Consider the following 21,156-nt stretch of genomic DNA (forward strand, 5'->3'; position numbering starts at 1 on the left):
GCCGTGCCATTGCTAGCATATTGATTGTGTAAACATTACGCCAAGCGCCTACACATCACCACCCACCAATCGCACCTTCGCCCACGTGCTCGTCGCACTATTGGGCGCTCGAATTCAGGGACGCGAAAGGTCGAGCAGTCAGCCGGTAGTGTGGCACCGCCTGCAGAGCCGGGAATTGGGAATAACTACACTGTTCTATGTTGGTTCACGCTGTGAGAATTGCTTTCACAACAATCCTGGCCACTCGGCTAGCGTGGCTAGCGTGTAGATGCGCTGAAACGGCACATCGCTGGCCTTTTCAATGGCCAGACCAACGATAGCTGCGAATATCCTTATCGACGACCGGCGATCGTCATCGGTATGCTCCGGCTAGAGCGAGACTTCCGGGGAGCGATATCGCGCCTGAGCGTGTTAATTTTAACTGTCACGAAAGTGCTCTTGAACCGGTCGGTGCGATTGCACCCATCAATTATGCCAACGATGTCCATGCTGGCGTCGTTGTCACGATGCAGAATTTTTATTGGCACCGTGTCCTTTCCGCCTGCAATGAAGCAGAGGCGTGCCTCGCGTGGCCCACCGTCAACTGAGTCCCGCATAGGATAGCAACAACAACACTAACAACAACAAAAAATCCCCCACACCCATTCGAACTCCGTTCGGACCGTCCGGAACACTGACCACGGGCAAAGTGTCGGTGGCAAGTGGAAATAAAGGCGCAACCTCCTATGGCCGCAGGCGAGACAATGAGGCGGTCATTAAATAAAAAATGAAGTGAGAAAATTGCGCAAAACTCTCTAGTGGTACTTTTTTTTTCTTCTTCACCCACGTCCCAACTACTGCGACCGTCGAGGTCGAGAAGGCTCCACCCTGCCCGGCTGGCTTCGGTGCTCGATGTCCCGACCGTTGGGTGGGTGGTAAAAAAAGGATCCCGCTTCCATCGGAACCCTTTTTTTCGCTTTTACTTCTCGTTGCCGCCGCGCCAACGGAGCGCAACGGTGGACAGCGTTAAACATAGATGCAACAGGTAGGCGTGCTTGGGGAAGCCTATCCGAGGTCAGGATATGATTATTTTTAAATCGACACGCTTACTTTATTTGTGGGACCGTCGCGACTAGACCCGATCCAAGGGCCCTTTTTAGTGCAGCACTTTAACACTTTAGGTCGTCCCTGCGGGCTAGAATGTCAACTACAGCCCGTGCGCCATGAAGTGTGAACTGCAAATGTTTTCTTAGGTGTTAACCTAAAGTGTGAATGCTGAATTTCGTGCAAACCGAAAGTTCAACTACTTGTACACTTCCACACGGCTGGTTCATATACACACACCTTCCACTACATGAGCTGCTCAAAGTTTGCTCAACATAAAGACGTCATGAAAATTTTTCGCAGTTACCCGCCTTACCCGCACTATGAGCATAAATGTTGAAGTTTTGCAGCATTTTGTACATCGCCTTCGAAAGCGTGGACACAGAACGAAAATTGAAGATTGAGTTATACGTCGCCCTTTGCGGGCCTTTTGTCGGGGCGAGCTCGTTATCGGGTTTACATTTTGTTCTGCGGGGAATCACTTTTCGCTCGTATCTACGGCTAGCGATTGCTGAGTCCGCATGTGTGTCCTCGCAACAGGTACCATAATGTAGCCTTTGAAAAGTAATACAAAGCAGGATTTTCAGCCCCAAGCTGGCTGCTTGCACCGAAGGCCCATTTCTTCGAGCTACTTTTTGCTCAACGTATAGAACTTTCTCTCCTTTTGCTCAATACCCTCATGGGTGTTGGGTTGGCTGTCAATAGAGGGATGGCTGTGAGCTGCGGTTGTGAGAAGAAGCGAAGGTAAAATAGCATTTTCGTATCATCAATCGTCGAGCTTTGAGCGTGAAGGCAAATTAAATTTTTTCCCCAACCGAAATCGGTTCCCATTACACAGCAATCTCGCCGATCAAACAGCTGACAGCATGATGGCATGATTACGAAGCAAATGAAGCCTGTGAAGAATTTTTCACCCAACCAACCCGTCCCGTTGATCGTTCCCTGTGGTTCGCATGCTAAATAATATAGTGGCATTAAATATTAAAGCCTCAGAAGGATGGCTTCAACTCGGTTCGAACCCGTTTTCAAAGCGACAAATCAAAACGATGAATCCGTCTCCGTGGTACAGTCGGCCAGTACACAAGATCACGAGAGAATCGTTCCCATCGCGCATAACGGCCGGTTATAGAATTAGTGTACAATGTTTATACATAATGTACATCGAGGCTCACGTTTTCCTAGGGCTATACCGTTTCAACCTTACATTCAGATACCCTCAAATCCAAGGCACATCAATTTAATCCCATAAAATTTGCAATCCAATCCTGGGCGTTCTGTGTTCCCCACTGACAAAATGCCACCAATGGGAAAGGGATGGAACCGGCTTCAAGTCACAAATTCACCCTGATACGGGTATCGAATTCGTACAACTAAAGCTGAACATTTCCACCAAAGCCGTTCACGGCTCCGTTTGCCTTCTTGGGCCGCTTGGTTTGGTGTTTCCGATTCCAGCGGCCAAAGCAGATAATCGCTCTGAGCTTTGGGAAATAATCAGTAATGATATTGGACCGGAAAGTCACCAGCGGGACGTCGTCTTCCATTCGTTTGAACTGTACGCAGCAATGAGCCAACGGTGGGATAAAATAAATGTGCAAGAAAAGCTACGGACTGTAAGCTTTCGGTTTGGATAATAATAAATTCGTTCATGTAGTTGCAGTTTATCGTATTCTTATTCGTATCAGTTATAGCCGCATAGCCCTGCTTTGAAAGTTTGGAGACGATCTCGTAAGCTCGTAAGGCAAAGTTATAAGTATTTTTCATCATGCGAGCATAAACATTTGCTCCAGTGTGCAGCTCCTAAATGTTATTCTGCATAAAAAATGTACCAAACTCATCTGTTGCTAATGAGCAACATGGATGTTTTCTATTACCACGTGATTAGTTTTCCCGCTTGAAAGTTTCTCTTTGAATCAGGGGAATTCAAAAATGCTGGTGCTTTAAAAGTAATACAAATTTATTTACCAGCGACTGCCAAATATCTATATTCACCACATATTCGCAAGTGTTTTGCTCTCCTTTACTCGACGAACGCTGGATGCCGATGGAAACGATAAAGTTTTTGCCAATTCCGTCATTCGAATGTCATTTGAACCATGCGATAAGCCATCGGGCACGCAACGCAAAGGCACCATTTCTGTTTTACGTTCAATCAAACTGGCATGACCGTAATAATCCCTGGCGTTGCAAAATAACCAACGATAGCACCAGTTGGCTTGCGTACGTACACGTCCAATTGCCTGTTTGATGCTGATCGAGCTGGGTGCTGGTGTGGGCGGAGCAGATGGCAGTGGGCCCAAAAGGACGCACGGATCCTCCGATTGTGCTACGTGTTCAATATTTGCTGCAATATGCAGCGCCATTTTGCGCCCCAAAATCTCATGAATAAATTTCTGCTCCTGCTGCGCTATGCAGCCCATCTGCGATGCGGATGATTGTCGAGATGCAACCGGTGCAAGAACTGCTGCTACGCCCATCGGATGCCCTTGAACTCCGCGACAACTCGATGCTGCCCGGACGTAGCGAAACCGTTTCATTTTCAAACCCCAGCGAAGCGGAGATACTCTGCGAAGTGGCTCCGTTCTTGCGGTTCCAGACGCCCCGAACTTAGTGTCGGAGAAACAACACAGAGAAGATTGCAACCAAATGCTTTAACATGGATGGGGCAGCTTCGGTGGTGGTGTTACGGAAGGCGCCCATTTCCTGCTTGCCTTGCAAATTAAATTAACTACTCAAAGATACAGCCGACTTGGGAAGGGAAATGATCGTGGCGTTCCACCAGCCGGCAAGTGGTTGAACCCACGACCCTTTTTTCACCTCTCTCGACCTGTGTCGCTAACGGGAGCTTTCATCGCATTAGTCAATTTATCACTCATTTCCGACTCTAGTTGGCCGTCCTTGGTGCCGTCGATGCAACCGTCCGCACTCCTGATGGAATGCAGGACACCTGCCCGAACGGTACCGCAGACAATCTTGGCCAGAAGATTTATATGGGGCCGTTTGTTATTTAGAGCAATAAATTATCTTTTCTACCTTCGCTTCTTCTCGACGCCATCTGGTGTGGCATTGAGTGGAAAATTCGCTACTGAAAAATGGATGAGTGTCTAAAGAAAGCTTACGCATGCTATTGTTAATAGCTACCGTGCTGGGGTTTGATGATTGTACGTCACTCTACGAAAATTCATTGACGATGCTCGATTTGGGTGGTGAATTTTGGCATTCTGCACAGTGTTCTAAACATGATGAACACTTCATTTGAATAATACCGAAGCACAAATAACTTATCAGTAATCTGAATTTGTTTTGCTTTTATTGCAAAGAACTGTGATACCCAGGGGAAAAAATGATTCTTAAATCGGATAACAAATTGGAAATAAAAATTGTCATTTATTGTATTCGTTTTCACACAATGATCAACATTAGTGATGTTTGAGTTGAAAATGTCCTGTAGTTTTGCATAAAAACACGCCATTCAATAAATGCAGGGTGAATGTTCAATGTTAAAATTGTGTTTGGTTAGCAATTTAAGGATGAAAAAAACAATATATCGTTAAACCTTGCAGTTTAATTCATGTTTGCAAACTTTGCACGATGTTCCATAAATAAAGTACTTTTCCCATGTGCGTAATTCAGCTACCCAGCTCAACCCAAGTGCTATGGAAGCTCATCCAAATTGGCACTGTATTCTAGCTACTCCATTCTGAAGTGTTTTACCATGTTGAGCTCGAGCCAATACAGAACCGTACCGTGCCGGTGCGCTTTGTGCACCCAAACGTTCTTTTGCCAGACTCAATAGACTCTCTGCTATTCATCCAACGCCGCAGCCGTAACGATTGCCCGTGTTATTACGGTTGCCGGAACAAATTTGCCATTTCCTCAATCGTTATTAGTTGGGGGAATTTTCCGAATTATGTTTCATTTACAAAAGAACAGTTAATAATGCTGATATCCACCGACATCGTTTGCATCGCTAAAGCTATCTACACTCCGCGTCTCTGCAGGTTTTGGCGCCTTTCTCTTATTGCAACTTTTTTTTCTTTCTTTTTTTCCTTTTTTCTTTCTCTACTCTTGCCGCGGTTCGATATAATACCATCAATTCTTACAATTGTGTGTCTGTAGGTATCGTTCACCACTCCACCGGTTGCCTTCGTTTCTCCGACCAGGGCGTGGGGAGAAGTTGTTTCTGATTTAACGAAATCCAAAGCAGGATTTAGCCGGAGACAGGGTACGCGAAAAAAAAATGAATACGCTCCTTGCTGTCTTCACAATTCACATCGAACGCCATGCACGAGGGTATCCTTTCACGTGATTGCTCCAATATTATCAAATATTTCCATTCAAGCTAGATTGAAAGCGCATGTCGGGAAATACTTCCAGACACGTATCGGAAGACCAGAACGCGCTAATCAACGAGTAGCTCGATGCTGGCGCCTGTCTTCGAACATTGTACGTTTTTTCACTTCACCTAAGGTCGCGAGAAAGCGAGTCTCGCCCTTGATCGAGATGCCAGGATTTCCAGGATAACTAGGAAAATTCGCTTGCATGTTCGTAAAGCTTGATAGTAACGGGAAAGTTTTACCATCCTGCAAGTCAATCGTCATATCTTGTTCCTATATCCGCAGCTGCGTCTAAAAATTACTCAGAAAATTGGACATCACAAGTTCCACAGAAATGCTGCCAATAAAGCCCAAGAAAGCCCGCGGTAAAGCGAAACCGAAAGCGAACGAGCTTGTGCTGTTGGTCTGATCATTTACCAGAAATAACAAGCTCAACTTAATCGCAAAGGAATCGCTCGAAAATCACTGGTGGAAACCGAAAAACAATTTGCTAGTACGCGCAAAATCAGTATCCTCCTTTTCAACGCACGTAGCACCGTGCAATGGGGCGCTTCTAACGACGGTGGGAAATAAAACGCATACATTTTTCTCGTTAAATCGATCCGGCGCCATTACCAAACCGCGGTGCAAATTCCAGCATCCACGGAAACACGAAATCCACGCAAAACCATGCCCTCCCGGTCGGTGTATAACTTTAAACTTTCCGTTCGCAATATCGGACCACCTGTTGGACGGAAACTTTACCACGAATCAGATTTATGGTCGGTCCCGCATTCCCCGTAATGGTTCCAACTTTGGCTGCTTGGAGCGCAGAGTTCCCGCGGTTTGCCAGCAAGCAGGCCAAAAACCCCGGATAAAAGCTCTCTATTTTCCCAGACCATTGTTTCGTGTTCCGACTGTTCCGAAGTCGCTCAAGTTCAGGAATGGCAACAGCCTGGACCGGCGGAACGTGCTCTGCCGTTGGTCGTAGATGTTGGCCGAACACAGCCGAAAACAGCAGCGATTTTCCCTTTACGTTAAGAGCTTTTTCCTTCTGGTTCTTCTTCCACCTAATCTAAATCATCTCCCGTCCCAGGCAACCGATATCACGTTCGCAGGCGGCCTCTTCTCAATCCCAACCACCGGCTAGGATGGGAAGTCCCACTTCCGACTCGACCCGGGACTCGTTATCAACGACACGAGTGTTCATGGGTCAAATCGTCCCGTACCGGAGCAGATCGGCAAAACCGTACTCATCTCCGTCACCGGGATTTAACGACGCCTGAAGGGTGATGAAAAATCGAATCCCCCAAAGCCCCCATCGGGTTGCCCGCTTCTGGCGTTTGCGACTTACTCGAAAGTAAACCGGACGCAAACTCATTTCGGATCCGTTCCATCGGATTCACTTCAATTCGGTGCCGTTTCCGCTTCACGAGTGGGGCGCATTTAAAATCACGTGATAATGTTGGTTCCCGAGCAATTTCTCGCAACGCTCCCCGCATTGGGAGTGTTTTAATAAGATGCTTAGCATTTTGAAAAAGTGCCACATTTAACGAAAGATGCTGACCTAAATCACGGCTTGCACGGAATTTGTTCTAACGATACTGGAATCGTATCTTGATACGAACCACTTGATGATGGTGTGCTGAAATGAATGAATAGTAGGGGACATTCAATTTGTAAAACAATAAGATGCCATTTGTGAAATTCCAGTTTATAGGTAAGTTTGACGATCTTTTTTTTCGACAAGATGAGTTTTTATTTGCATTTAATAAGTACCTTAACACAACATTTGAGCAGATCGTGAGGAATAAACTCCTGACCAAAACGAGCTTTGGAGTTGAACCATAGATTGGAAGTCACACAACCATTCATTGTTCCTTGTTCTCTGTTGTGGTCGATTTTCATGGTGCAATAAACGGCCCTCGAGGGGCTTCATTTGCATGATCAAGACGGCACAGTATTGGTTCCAAACGGAAAAACACCACACTGTCGCTCCGCCAAAAGGCAGAGCATTTTCAAAAGCAGTTCCGGCCCATCTGGCTAATCCGCCGTTGGGCTCATCCCACCCACGGTGCCGACACACCGAAAGCTGTCATTTTCTTGTCCATTAGACTTGTTTTTGTTTTTCCCGCAAACTGAGCGTTGGTCAGCCAACTCTGCCATCGATGGTCCCGATACTCACGGTAGTCGATTGCGAAGCTGTGTTTCGGGCCCTTCGTAGGCCCATAAAAGTTGTTGGTCCATTAAAACTGGATTACAGCGGATTTCAAGAGGGGATCGGGACAAATATTGCCAAATAGACCCGTTCCGGGGTGCCGAAGCTCTCGCTGGTGTGTGTGTGTGTTACTTTTTCTTTGACCCGGTGCGCTTTCCGTGACATCTCTTTCTGTCATCCTTCGCTCACCCGGGCCGGTGGGGAAAAATCAGAAAATCAGCAGATCTAACGAACGAACGCGCGAGGCCATATCGCGGGCGAAGGTATCGCTGACAAAAAAAGAACGTCAACGAACAGGAACGGGATGGGGACAAGCCGAGCGGGAAGGTCACGTGCCGGAGGAAAAGGACCCGAGCCTTGGGGAAGTAAATGGAGAAGTCAATCAGAAAATTGCCACTCACCTGCTGCGTGGCGCCCTCGGTGCGAAGGATGCGTGAAAGGCGGACGAACTGCGGGAAATCACACGGATCCTTGCATCCTTGCGACAAGCAGGCGGAAAGAATAGGTGCTGTTGACCGACGGAGTGTGCCGGTGAGATGCTAATGTTTTTGGTGGCTCGTTCGGCACTCGACTCGACGCTGGAAGGTCGCAGCGCAAGGATAATCGCACGAGCGCCAGAACCAGTCAGGCCAGTGGTCAGTTCTAGCGCACGGTAGGAGCGAAAAGTGGACGAAACAAACAAGCAACGGTCGTAGCAGCAAGAAAAAGAAAAGAATCACATGAAACACAAAAACACGAGCAAACAAGCCCACGATGCAGGACGGTGAACACGGTGTCCGCGCAACGAGAGCAAGGTCAGTTTTCCACGACGAAACCACCTGTCCCCCGGGACGGTTTGATCTTTGAATGATGGCATCCAAGCAACCACGAAACGAAAGACGCTCGGTTCGACTCCCCTCGGGCGGATTAAGTCCCCCCTCTGCCGGTGTACGACAGGCTCTGGTCTACGAAAGAAAGCGGTTCCTCTGGAAGGAAATCGCAAATCGGAAACGGCCCGGTGGGCTGGAAGCCTCGCTCGGGGAGGGAAAATGAAGTGAAAAATTGCTCCCACTAAAAACGATCCGACCGGGTGGTCGCGAAGAAAACAAAAAAAAAAACATACACACACACATACACACACACAAAATGGCATCGTCTCTAATCTTCCTGCCCACACACATATGCGCAGCACACGTACACACCAACGGCACACAAACAGCCCCAACGCTGTGGCGCTGGCTGAAGTTATCCCCGAGCGCGTCCTTCTTCGCCGCACCAGCAGTACCTCGGGCGGCACTTTCCTTGCACTATTTATACTTGAGCTGATTTTCTCCTGCCCGTACGCACGCTTTTCACCCTGCCTGGCATTGCGCGCACCCTTGGAGGACGCCGCCAACGGCAAGCAGTTCACCTTATGTATATTTTAAAACACTCTCAACACTCCCACTGCCATCTGCGCCACCCACCGTGGCAGTCGGCCGGAAAAGGGAAACACTGTGGCTGACTGTGGATTTGGATCAGCAGATTGTGGGCTAGTGTGTTCACTTTTTCTCTCTCTCTCTCTCTCTCTCTCTCATGCTCTGTAAGTATGCCTCTTCGTTCACCACGTCCTCGGCTTTATTTTTTCCTTCTTTTGTGCTACCACCGAAAGGGATGCACGCTTGAATCCTCGCTCATTTTCTTACGACACTGACAAAGTAGGCGAAGCGATGCCATGGATGCAGGCGCGAAATGCAAACAGCATCATCATCATCATCATCATCATTATCATCATCATCATCATCGCCATCTTCGTCGTCGTAGTCCTCGCGCTCTGAAAGCAGCGCACGGGAACACAAATGCTCGCGCGTGTTGCTGTTGTGTGTGCTCGGAAGAGCTGCGGAAAAACGTGCATCAGGTGAAACGATTGCAGCAGCACCCAACAGCAGCGTCCAGGATGCGCCTGGTTGTATGCAATTTCACAACCCACGTCAAACCGCGCCAAAACGATTAGCAGCTCTTGGTGGCGTACTTGGGGCGCACTTTTCACGGCGGTTGCTGCGAATTCTGTGCTGAATCGATAACGGATCGTAACAGTGTACTTGCACGAGATGCATCACCTGCACGTTACCACGCCACGTTCGAGGATCAAGCTGGTGTCGAACGTGAAATATGGGGCAAAATGTGCCTTCTTTGTTCGAGGCCTCAACTCGCTTACGATAACTTCGATTACTTTCGGCCAACACTGGATCTCGTCCCCCCGGGGGATAAGGTCGTAACTTTCATCACATGCGTCTCGCTGCGAATACTAAACAGTCCACCGCTGTCCCAAAAAGGTCGGAGTGTAGTTCTCCATGCGGTTTTTCGACTTCCACGCGGGTTCCACCATAAATCGTGTTCCCCACACTCTGCTAACCCAATGCCGAGACGCTAAGCAAACTTCATTAGCAAAGCCACATGGTTTCGGTCACCGTTTTGGGGCTCGATTCCTCCGTAAACACTCCCTTCGGTCCACCGTCACTAACCTCTTCGTCCGCGGCCCCAGCCTACTATGGGAGTCTGCAAGAAGCTGAGCACAGCCTACCAGGATCGCGAGACGGCACGGACACTCCGGGGACCTCGCGTGCGCGCTCGTAATTGACTGCAGCACAAAACGGGTCGACGATGCTGCCTGCCCCGGGCTCGACTGCGACTACATGTGACCAGCTACGGCTGACCGAGTGAGTCCACAAGTGCCCAGCGATGCAAGCGCGACCTGCGAGCGACGGAACTGACGAACCGGAGCGACGATTGGATCAACGCGGAATGAACCATCCTCGGAACAAACTGTTGCCCTGGGCAAGAGCATGGCTTTCGAGCACGTCGTGCAACGCCGTCGTTCGCAAACGGCCTGGCGGACATGCGCAACCGATGGCAGTGGTGCTGTTGCTGATGCTGTTGATGGTGCTGGTGCTGGTGCTGGTTCGTGTTCGCCTGCTCCGAACGCTCCGTCGCCGAACGCCGGAACACTGGAACCCCCGTCAGTGAACTCGAGCGAAGCGCCATCTCCCGTCCAGGACGCCGATGGGACACCGGTGGACGGGTGCCACGTTGGTTCCGCAGAATTTCGCACCATCACGGGCATGATTCACCGACGTGCCGACGGTTCCGATGGGGGGTTTGGCTGGTGGTTGACTTTTCTCACCCATTGCCCGGCAAAATCCGGAACTTCCCTCCACGAACGATGTTCACTTGATAAGGACCCTCTGATAGCGTTTGCGTTTGCCTGCACCGGAAGCCCCATTCGGCGATAATCGTCCCTTTTGCGCGCGGTAATCACCGAAATGCCCATGACCTTGTTTCGGTCAGAGCCTCCCGGGTGCCAAGAAGCCAAGCAGACCGGAAGAGGGGCTGACGCGCCGAAAGTCAGAAAAACCCCGCTTGTTGGATGATGGGATGGATTCGATTAAAGAATCTCCACGCGCCTTTCGGACGTCCGACATTTGGAATGCAAAACATAAGCCCGAAAAGCAAACAAATAAGAGCCCCTGGGTTGCGTTCGCACCACAATTGTCGATTGGGAACGGAACCATACGGTGTCTCGCACTACTCCAAACATGTAGATCCCTTCGGGAACAGCTGTCGAGCGACCTTAAGCTATGGCTTCGAATGTGGTACTACCTTGAGGCTAGCTCTAACAGGACCTGACGTTACCTGGGCACAATTGCTAGCTCTACCGCCACTTGACTCATTATTTGTCTAGCAGAAGCTAACAAAACTGCCTAAAACGCAACCGGTACCAAGCGGCCCTGCGGATACCCTTTGGAAATATATCCATACGCTGGGAACTATTCCAGTCTTTATTTCTTTTTTGGTCCACCTAACACACCGTCGCTTGTGCAAATCAGGTCGGGATAATACGCAACATTTGGCTGCGTACGGTATGTGTGATTGATTCAAAGCAAACAGACACCGGGTGGCATCATGATCCGTGGGAGCCTTCGTCGCTGCGATAACGAACGACGATTCTTCCACGACAACGACCCGGTGCATGCTATTTCGCACTGAGCACAACTATTTATGTTGCTCCCATGCTGATCATTTTCAGGCAGGAATCGTTTTTTTTTGCAATAGTAGTGTAATAGAACAGGCAAGCTTATTCAAACAAAACCGAGTTCGGCTTCTTTTTATGTACACATTTTCTACCTATATTGTGTACTATTATTTTCGTAAAACAAAGAAAACGGTCGTAGGTAATGCTGCTGCCAATTACTTCCTTCAAAATGTGTGATCATCATGTATTTGAGCGTCCCTTTTAATGGTGAGAAGGAGGAATATTTCCTGTTAGCTGATGCACGTTTATTCAACATAATAATCGTAGCACATATCCGTGACATACTGGCCCAGTTTGTACTTGGGTGTACCGAAAAAAAAATTTGGTAGGAAAATCTAGCCTACTTCGTCGACCGTCAGTACACATTGCTAGGAAAAATGAGCTCGGAGCGATGGGGCATCATGCAATAATACCTGATACAGATTACAACGCGCCTGGTCTGGAGGGTCGCTTTCCGCCAGATATGACGATCGATAACTGTTATCGTAAGCATCTATAAACGCTTTTCAATTTAAGCGATAGGAATAAAGCAGAGTGCCCATCTGCCAGCGGCAAAACTGCCATTGCTATATTTAACAAAAGCGCGCTCATTACAATATTATTTCCGTTTTTGCCACCATGAATGGCGAGTGTAATGTACACTGGTGTAGAACTTTGGTGGTATTATCATACTGGAACTTTGGCGGCAATATCAAGCAATTGCAGATTAACATTCCTTTATCCTAGCTGTTGTAACAATAAGAAATTCATGTTGCATTGCAAAATGAGTTATGAATCATTTATGTTCAGCAGATGGAACTTAAAGTATATGCATTTGTGAAATAAACATAATGATAATCTTATTGCATTAAAATTATACACGAGAACTGTTCAAAACCTATGAATGAAACTAATTTAAACGTGTGGTTTCGCGTTGATACTGTTGTGTACATAGAGCACATAGGTTGCTTCCCGACATACTTTTCCATCAACGCACTGAACGTATTCTGCACAATCACAAATGAAAGTCAATCAGCACCAAAAAAGAACATTTTATTGAACAGCCTGATGCTATCAACGATACCAAAAATCCCCCGGACTATTTGAACTCACTTATTCTCCGCAAATGCTATTAAAATATTGCCACCATGAGTACGTACCAAAAAAAGCAACACTCTCCGTAGCTCATACTGCTGCACTAAGCAAACAAGTTATTACAAACAAACCAATTAAACCGCTACACCAAATGATTGCCGTTCATTTTTTTTGTTGTTCCCTCACGCGCATATGGACTGTTGTATTCCCGTTTATGCACTCGCTTTCGATTTGGTTTCTTTTTTTTTTGCATGTTTCGTTTCGTGTTTTTGCCCTTGCTTTCCAAATAAATGATTCCCTCGGTGCAAGCGGTCATTATTTTTTACACATCCACTCGCACTGTGCCCTCCTAAGTCCGAGGGCCGCGAGAACGGGACACCGCCATCGGGTCAAATTCGCCACCATGCGCACCGATTCTACGCTTCCATTTTCACGTTTTCCCACCCACCCAATAGCCATGCCAAGCGAACGCGCGCGTAACAATGTTTAGCGAAATAAAACATACATTACACACCCCGCTCCGCACACCCAGCTGCACGGTTTCAGTTCCAATCCAACCGCCCTTCCCAATCGAAGGCCACCCGAAGTTTTCTATTCCGAGCGCGACGCTCACCTGTTGATAAGTGGAAACGGAACGAGCTTCGAAAATAGCCAACCATGGCCGGGATTGGTATGCATCTTTCGATGGCCTTTCCAGCCGGTCCGCTTGGTTCCGCGGCAGTCGGTCCGTTTGTTCAATCGATCAACCACCGCTTCCCGGCCCCCGCCAATTAATGGGCGCCCATGGGGGTGCCAAAGGTGGTCCGCTTTATATATGATTGCTCATCAATTTGCCTTCCGTTTTGCCAACAAATCCTAACCATGAGGCTAATGAGTCATGAATTAGATCGGCTTTCATGTACGCCAGCTCGGTTTCGCGGCCGTTACGAAGCATGGGCAAGGAAGGAGAGGGAAGGTAATATTCCCGGTACCGAGAGGGAAATTATGGTGAGAAAAATCGACACCATCTTTATCGGCGTTGTTTGTGCGTTTATTATTTCGTTCGTCGGTGTTTTTTTTCTCCTAGCTTCATGTGCCGCGTTTTATTTTCTTTTCAGTCTTTTTTTTCTTTTTTCCTTCGTCGACTTTCCGTTTGCCGAAGGATCCGGTACGTCAGCAACGGTTCTGGATTTCGCTGCCCCGGATACTGGTGCAATTTTCATTCAATTATTTCCGCCACACCACGCGTCCACCCTCGCTTGCCACTCGGATCCAATGGAGATGAATAATTTAACCAGGTTTATTAGGCCACGCTAATTAGCCACCAAGTGCGTGACGATTTTTCGATTTAATGTTTTTTTATCGATCTCTTTCGTTCGCAAAGCGGGGAATTGGTTTGATCGTGGAAACGAATGAGCAAAGCTATTTTTGAAGCGATTGAATTTTCATCCTCGTTGCTGTTGCATTCCCTATATAATGCTATATAAAATCAGTTTACTTAAAAACGCATTAAATATAATATTGAAGAAAACTACGCTTATAGGTACATGAATATTGCATATCAAGCAGAAAAATACTCATGTTCAATATTCGCGATCGTAAAACAACTAGCTTGTGATGGTTGGTAGGATTCATTTAATTTATCGGGGAATAATCCGGATGTTATTGGAGATTAATAATACTATTATCCTCAAGTAAACGTAACCCAAATCAGCGGCACATTATCCAGTGTATGGAAATAAATTGAAACTAAACCCAGCTAGGCCTTTGCTTGCCTAAGATTACAAATTGTTCTAGACCGAGATTCCCGGTTCCAGGGTTTCACAAAAGTTTGTTTATTTTCGAACAAGCATGGTTCGGTATGATAAACATCAACAACGTCCCAGATAAACATATTAACCTCCCGCATCATCGCAATGCCTGTCCAAAACAAGCTCTAATATGGATAATCGGGTAATCATGGATATGATGGAAAACTTAGATATCCTTCTTATGACCCTAAATGTGTGTAAAGTTCGATAAGTCATCAATCGAGCCGACAAACTTTGACTTTTTGACACGTTTCAGGAATACTACTGGTAAATCTTTTCGCGTTTCTTTAATACCTATACAACAAAGAATCAGCATTTTGAATGGATAGAATGATTTGGTCATCGAAAAAAAAACGTACCACAGTTAAAGGTATTGTTGATAATACTATATCATATCATTGAACTCAAACCGCTGGGTCAAAATCGCGCTAGACCGAGCGAAACATAAATTTATTAATGTTCAACCCATAATCAATGATATATGACAAAAAACATATGCTTAATTTTCTTCTAATTTTCGAAAAAAAATGTTAGTATATGTTGGTAATCAAAAACTCGAATATTCTTTTAAAAAAGATTTTCTGGTGGGAAAAACTAAAAGATTTATTATTGGCCATTTCTACTAGAGCCATATTTTTTTATGAAAGAATACTATTTGTTTTTCTTCTTTAGTTGTTATTTTTGTAAGACACATGCTAGATTAAAAAACATTTTTTCATTCAATCTGAAACACATCTCATGGGTTCGTAGTCATAATTGTAGAGCAAATTTACGGAATTTTACTTTTCTATGATTTCTATGTTCGTCACAAGTACTAAAATCCTTTTACCTCGGTTAAAGTTTGGGAAAAGTGAAAAAAGGGATTCGATGCACACCATATTTAAATAAGTAAATAATTCAATCCTACCTGTGCTTTTCTATCCCGATTTTGAAATGTCTTATATTTTTTTCTGAACCTTATCCTTTAGATAGGATAATCATACTTGTTAAGATATCGATTGATTTTTTTGCTATCAAAATAAAAAACCATTATCTGTTTGCTCCCTCATTTGTGCTCAAATTATGTGTTATTAATTACCCGTTGTCTTAGTCATTACAAACGATCATTCCCATGCACAAGGTTATTAACATTTAGCAATACGTCGTTGCAACCAATTCGCATGGTTTAGCTCCGATAAAAAAAATTCCCAACTGATACCACATGGTTTTCTCTCATCCGTTTAGGAAAAATTTTGTGATACAGCCCATACATATATGACTCAAATATTGCAATACATTGCCTCGTTTATTCAAAATAATTTTAATTTTACGTGTGTTGTGTACCAATCTACTGTAAAGTGTAAACCGTACGTGCCAATTAAAAGAGTAACATATTAGAGGGAAAGTAGGATAATGCATTATATTGGCTAAAAAATTTCGACAGATCAAAACACAAACGTTTTACAGTTCAATATCGAAAATCATATCACTTTTAAACTCAATGTTCTTCACCTCCCTGCCACGTTTTTTGCCAGGAGTTTGCTTAGAACCTGCTGAATGAGAGTTCTTATTGTTGTTTTTCCGTTTCGTTGTCAACTTCGAATTTCCCTCCTTCACGTCAGCAACATCCTTATCGCCAGATTCTGAATCGAAAGACACACCGCTGTCGTCCTCTATCGCATCCTTTTCATCCTGTTGGTCACTGCTCGAGCCATGGTCATCTTCCTGGTGTTGCTGAAGAATTGATGTATAAAATGAACAAAAAAGCAAGTGTCATCCATACATGCAACATAGGAAAATTCATGCAAAAATCGCATACCGCTTCTTTTTCGTCATTATCAGTGCTCTCCCCTTCGCTCATTCGACGGGCCGCCGCACGACGCTTCACCTCCTTTTTCTTCTGCGTCCGTCTCTTCATAGTAAGAATGCATGAATTTGATCTAAGGAGAAAAAAAATCGTTACTTCAGTCATACTGAATTATATGATTCGGGATAGTTCTACCTGAACAACTGCTTCCGGATGGCATTATTAAACCGAACTGTTTTCCGGCACTCTTCGCCGACGGATTGAGCTAAATTCATCTCAACTGACGTGCCCAAATCATCAACCGAAGAACACTCGCTGATGCTCCGGTCGTACGAGCTGCGTTTCAGGATACCCTTGTACTTGCGCGTTAGCGTTGGGATGCTTGCTACTTCATCGGCAGCTTCTGAATCCTTTACCGGGTAGCATTCGGACAGACTACGAACCTTTCTCGCCTTCCCGTCCGGTGTATCAGCTGTCTGCGATGCTGGCCCTGAACTCGGAACCTCGGAAATTGCCTTTGGCTGATCGCCGAAACTACCGGTGCTAGCTTCATTTTCCACGATCACCTTAAGATGATCGCAAAATGATTCAGATAGCGAACGCTCCTTCTTCTTCCTACGGGAGTTTCTTTTGGCCTTCAGAGCCGCTCTAGCCTTTTCCGCTTCCGACCCATCCTTTTCGTCGCACTCTTCGGCAGAAGTGGCCGAGTGCGCATTCGGCATCGAAGATTTGCTTTCCTCTTTCGCCATCTCCTCATCCTCCAGGGACTCTTCTGCAGAGTGTTCGGCTTGATCTCTCTTGGTGATTTCGATGCTCATCATCCCTCCCGACTTCACCTTCGACGAGGTCTTGCCTTGGCGCACCACCGCTATACACAAACTGTCGTCCTCTATCTCTTTGCCAAATTTATTTATTTTGTCCGTTATGTCCTCCATGATGGAGTACTCCACTGTTTCATGTTCGTCGGGCCCTGCCTGATAGGACGAAATGTTTGCCGTGTTGAGAGTGATTTGAATGATGAGATTGTTGTCCCACTCTTCATGTTGCACTTCCGTCACAAGTGCATTGGGAAAGCGCACGAAAAATACGTAGAAGCAGGGGAAATATCCGTTTCCAACGTTTGTGAACCGGCAGTAAACCGAATCGCTACGGTTGTCCAGCTCGATCGTCGCCGGATCTACATTGCGTACGTTGAGCGTGAAAGCTAGCAGATTTTCCATCTTGTTGACCGAAAATTTGGGGAAAATCGTTTTCCTCGGTGTTTCTACCACTGCCGCCAGAGCACTATGTGTTTCGGTCGCCTGCAAACCGACCTGAGGCAAGGTGTGCGCAGGAACTGTGTGAAATTCTTCGATCAGTTTCCCCGTTTCTTTCGCGTTAATGGAATTAATGTCTTGCAGGGTGATGTTTCGTTTTCGGAACACCGGTAACGTTACCGTGAGCGTCCGTTCATCCACGTTGAAGGTGGCCTTTCCTTCACTTTCCTTCACCTCATAGGGCAGCTTTAGTTCCAGCTTATATTTGGCCGGTTTTTCGCTTACCAAGTGCAACATCGTCTTGGTTACGTCCAGCGCACACTCAGAGGTTGACTTTAGCAATGGCAACGTGATGACTATTTTCAGTTCGCGCGGAATTGTCACGTCGATTTTGGCGTCAAGCTCGTTTGTCATTTCCTCGTACTCGACATCTCGACGCTGAATGATTTTGTACTCGGGTGTTGTATAAAATGTCTCACCGACAGGGATTGATCGCTTGATGTTTTCTTTGTTTTTAACGTTCTCTTCACGCTCGATTTTTAACTCCGAACGATGAGCTCCCGCCTTTGCGGTGGCTGAACTCGGAATTGGTGGCAGCAGTTTGTCGAAAAGTTCGTCCCTAGGTAGGTTCTCGAAATGGGGCATTTTTTCGCGGACTACCGAAGAGCTTGGGGTGCCCTTGTAGTGAAGCTTCGGGAATCGCAGATTCGCGCGATCCAACTTTACGCCGAAAGATTTTTCTACCGCATCCAGCGATGTATCGGTGAGCAGCTTCCGGAAACCATCGTGCTTCGAGGCCAAGTGCAGCGAGTCCGGATGAAACATCACATCGTAAACAGTGCACTCTATCCGCTTGTTGTCGTAATCCCGGCGCGGTTGTGTTTGGGCGTAAGGGATGTTCCACTTTAGGCCCTTCGTTCCATCTTCGTTGATGCCGGAAGCGCTCGTCGGTTTTTGCACCAACTCGCACTGACACACATTGATGAATCCTTTGTGTTTTCCGTCAACAATTGTTTTTATTACGTAACCCGGCAAGGGCTTTAGGAACTTCACGTCGTATCCACGCTCCGCCTCAAGTATGGACAGCTCTTCTTCGTACTGTTTCCGATTATCACGCAGCTCGTTGCAGTAATCCGCAAAGAGATCACGGAACTCCTTATTATCCAAACACCGCGTTATGTTTCGAAATTCATCCCGCGAGATTTCAAAATCTTTCGTTGCCATATTCAGATAGTCCGGATAAACAAATCTTCGCTCAGGATAAATATATAACAGGCAGCGATTACGAACGAACGAAAACTACGTATTACGCAGTATACTTTGTTTATCTGACGACCACTTTTCGTGCGGCGTTTCGTTGCCAAGAAGTTGCTTGTTTTTCTCTCCTTCCTGTTCTTGGCCTTGCGAAGTAGCAGTGGAAATGGCGTTTTTCAAATACAATATATGCTTATTTTACACCGTCACGTCTCTAGACATCGGTTGCTTTGCTTTTTATGTAAACTTTTGATCACAATTGTAACCCACAACGAGAAAAGTAGTAACAAATTTATTTTACGTGAAAACTTTTTTACTTCGCCGCATGTATGCGAACAACACACTAATATCGTGACCACAGTTCCAGTCAAAAAACAATGCTCCACTAAAATTTTATCTTATTTTTCTTCAACGATTGCAGATCTTGTACATATAGGCCGTACAAAAACAACAAAACAATGTTTACACAATTCAAGGTACTTTTAACAGCTATCTGTGAGCTAGAAATAGTAAAATTTTCCAAATTCTATATAATACTTTGTGTCTCACAGAGTAGTTGTGTTCGTGTTTGTAACACCGGCGTGTCAAAACAAATGTCAACAGATGTCAACATTACGTCAAATTCAGCCATCGAATTGTTGCTATAAATCGATTATTCGGCTCATGAAATGTTGCCCTTTATAGCAACTTCAAAACTATCGCATTTTTAGAACAATGACACATCGTTGAAAAAGACACATTTCATTGAATTATACTTTTGGAAAAGTATGATCAACTGTACTTGAGACTAATAGTCAGCGGGTCATCATATACTGAATAAATCAATTTGTTAGTCAAAAAGAGCATTATGGTTTGTATAAGGAAAGGATAATCGAAACATTTTATTAGTTAGAAATATTTCACCGCGATACCTCGTTACAAATGCATTTGGTTGGCTGCGAATGTCTCCGCAATGTTTCTGGACATCGCCATCCGTTAATAAACGCTTCCAATTATCTTATTTTGATATCTCATAAGTAACAGTTTGGTTTCTTCTTATGGTAAGTTTCTCTCCAAATTGGTAAGTTACACTCTACATGCCCGCGCTTTTGTCGTCTTGTGCTTGTGTTTATGCGAATGTATTACGCTCGATATATTTAATTTTAATTTTCACCTTAGCTCTTTTTTTGTTTCTTATCTTAGCTAATCAACCGACAGGTAAAATCAATACCCATTACAGAGATAATGCTCATTATTGAGTGCATTCTCAGGTCAAGTGATGTATTTAAATCGCCGGACGATCACAGGAGCAAACGTCCTACAGCACATACTAGAGTATCGATCAAACCGTTTCTAGTGGTAGGAAATTATTTTCCAGCAAAATTTACACTCGCATTCGATTTAGGAATGAGTAAGATCGTCTTTGTTTTCCAATCATGAGTTGTTACCCCCACACTTAGACTACAAAATTTTACTTTAGCTTTATCCTTAACGACTTCCTAGTGGCTAGAGTGCAATAGATAGTATCGAACTAGAGAAACGCTTCAAAAACCAACCGAACAAAATAGAAAAACACTGTACTTTTGACACAACATTCAGACATTTATCAGTAGAGAGTCATGCATTGGATTCACTCCGAAGCCCCCCGAAGGAGAGCTTTCGGAAAGTTGAAATCAAACAAACGTGTACATTATTTCGAATGGAAAAACCGTGGCAAAAGGGCAAACAATGCGCCCATTTTCGTTTTGAAATAGGAAATGGAGCCGCAATTGAGGAAAATGGAAAATGGAAGGGCAATACACACCATGACAACTACAGTATCGCCTGTGCAACCAACGAACTTGAAATCACATTCAATGCTGCCGCTGTAACTTTGCACTATTTCCACCTAAACAACAGTCTCTTCGTATTTTGAAAAAACATCCTACTGATAAACATTGTTCCAACGTACGAACAATAACTGATGTAACGACGATATGTTATCCCCCACACAGTTTGATGGCCCGGCGTTCGTCGGCATTACGAATGTTATGCATCGAATCTCTCCGTCTGGCTGACCAGATAAGTTCCAGAGGACGAATTTTCGAAACCGCTACAACAATTAAATGTATGTATGTCTTGTCATTCCCTTGGCTAATAACTACCGAATCATTCCATTGGGTATTCTACTGACGTGGAATATCGTTCAGGGCACTCCAAGCAATCTTTTTTTGATCCTCTCAACCGTGGTTTGTTCGTCAAACCACCAGCGCTAAATGCTACAATGGGCAAACGAGCCACTCGCGCAGCTGTAAACATATTCCACTATTTTTACATGTCAATTTAGCGTTTCATCATAAGACATCTCATTTC

General features: G+C 45.5%; 1 protein-coding gene across 1 annotated transcript; it reads right to left on the reverse strand.

The window, feature by feature from the left end:
* Nucleotides 1-15,752: 15,752 nt before the first annotated feature.
* Nucleotides 15,753-18,795, reverse strand: LOC128723542 (protein kintoun). The gene is made up of 3 exons (XM_053817295.1): nt 16,511-18,795; nt 16,328-16,448; nt 15,753-16,242 (listed from the first exon to the last, which is right to left on the reverse strand). Exons 1-3 carry the CDS (start codon nt 18,793-18,795, stop codon nt 15,970-15,972), a joined length of 2,679 nt encoding a protein of 892 aa, XP_053673270.1. The 3' UTR covers nt 15,753-15,969.
* Between the last annotated feature and the right edge of the window lie 2,361 nt (nt 18,796-21,156).

This window comes from Anopheles nili, chromosome 3, assembly GCF_943737925.1.
Source record: "Anopheles nili chromosome 3, idAnoNiliSN_F5_01, whole genome shotgun sequence".
Lineage (NCBI taxonomy): Eukaryota > Metazoa > Arthropoda > Insecta > Diptera > Culicidae > Anopheles > Anopheles nili.

Bases quoted from the DNA above. Each gene is read 5' to 3' on its own strand.
- LOC128723542 (XM_053817295.1), bottom strand. From the start codon at position 18,795: ATGGCAACGAAAGATTTTGAAATCTCGCGGGATGAATTTCGAAACATA. The intron at 16,449-16,510 runs GTAGAACTATCC...TTTTCTCCTTAG, and splicing joins ATCCGGAAGCAGTTGTTCAG to ATCAAATTCATGCATTCTTA. The intron at 16,243-16,327 runs GTATGCGATTTT...TCAATTCTTCAG, and splicing joins ATAATGACGAAAAAGAAGCG to CAACACCAGGAAGATGACCA.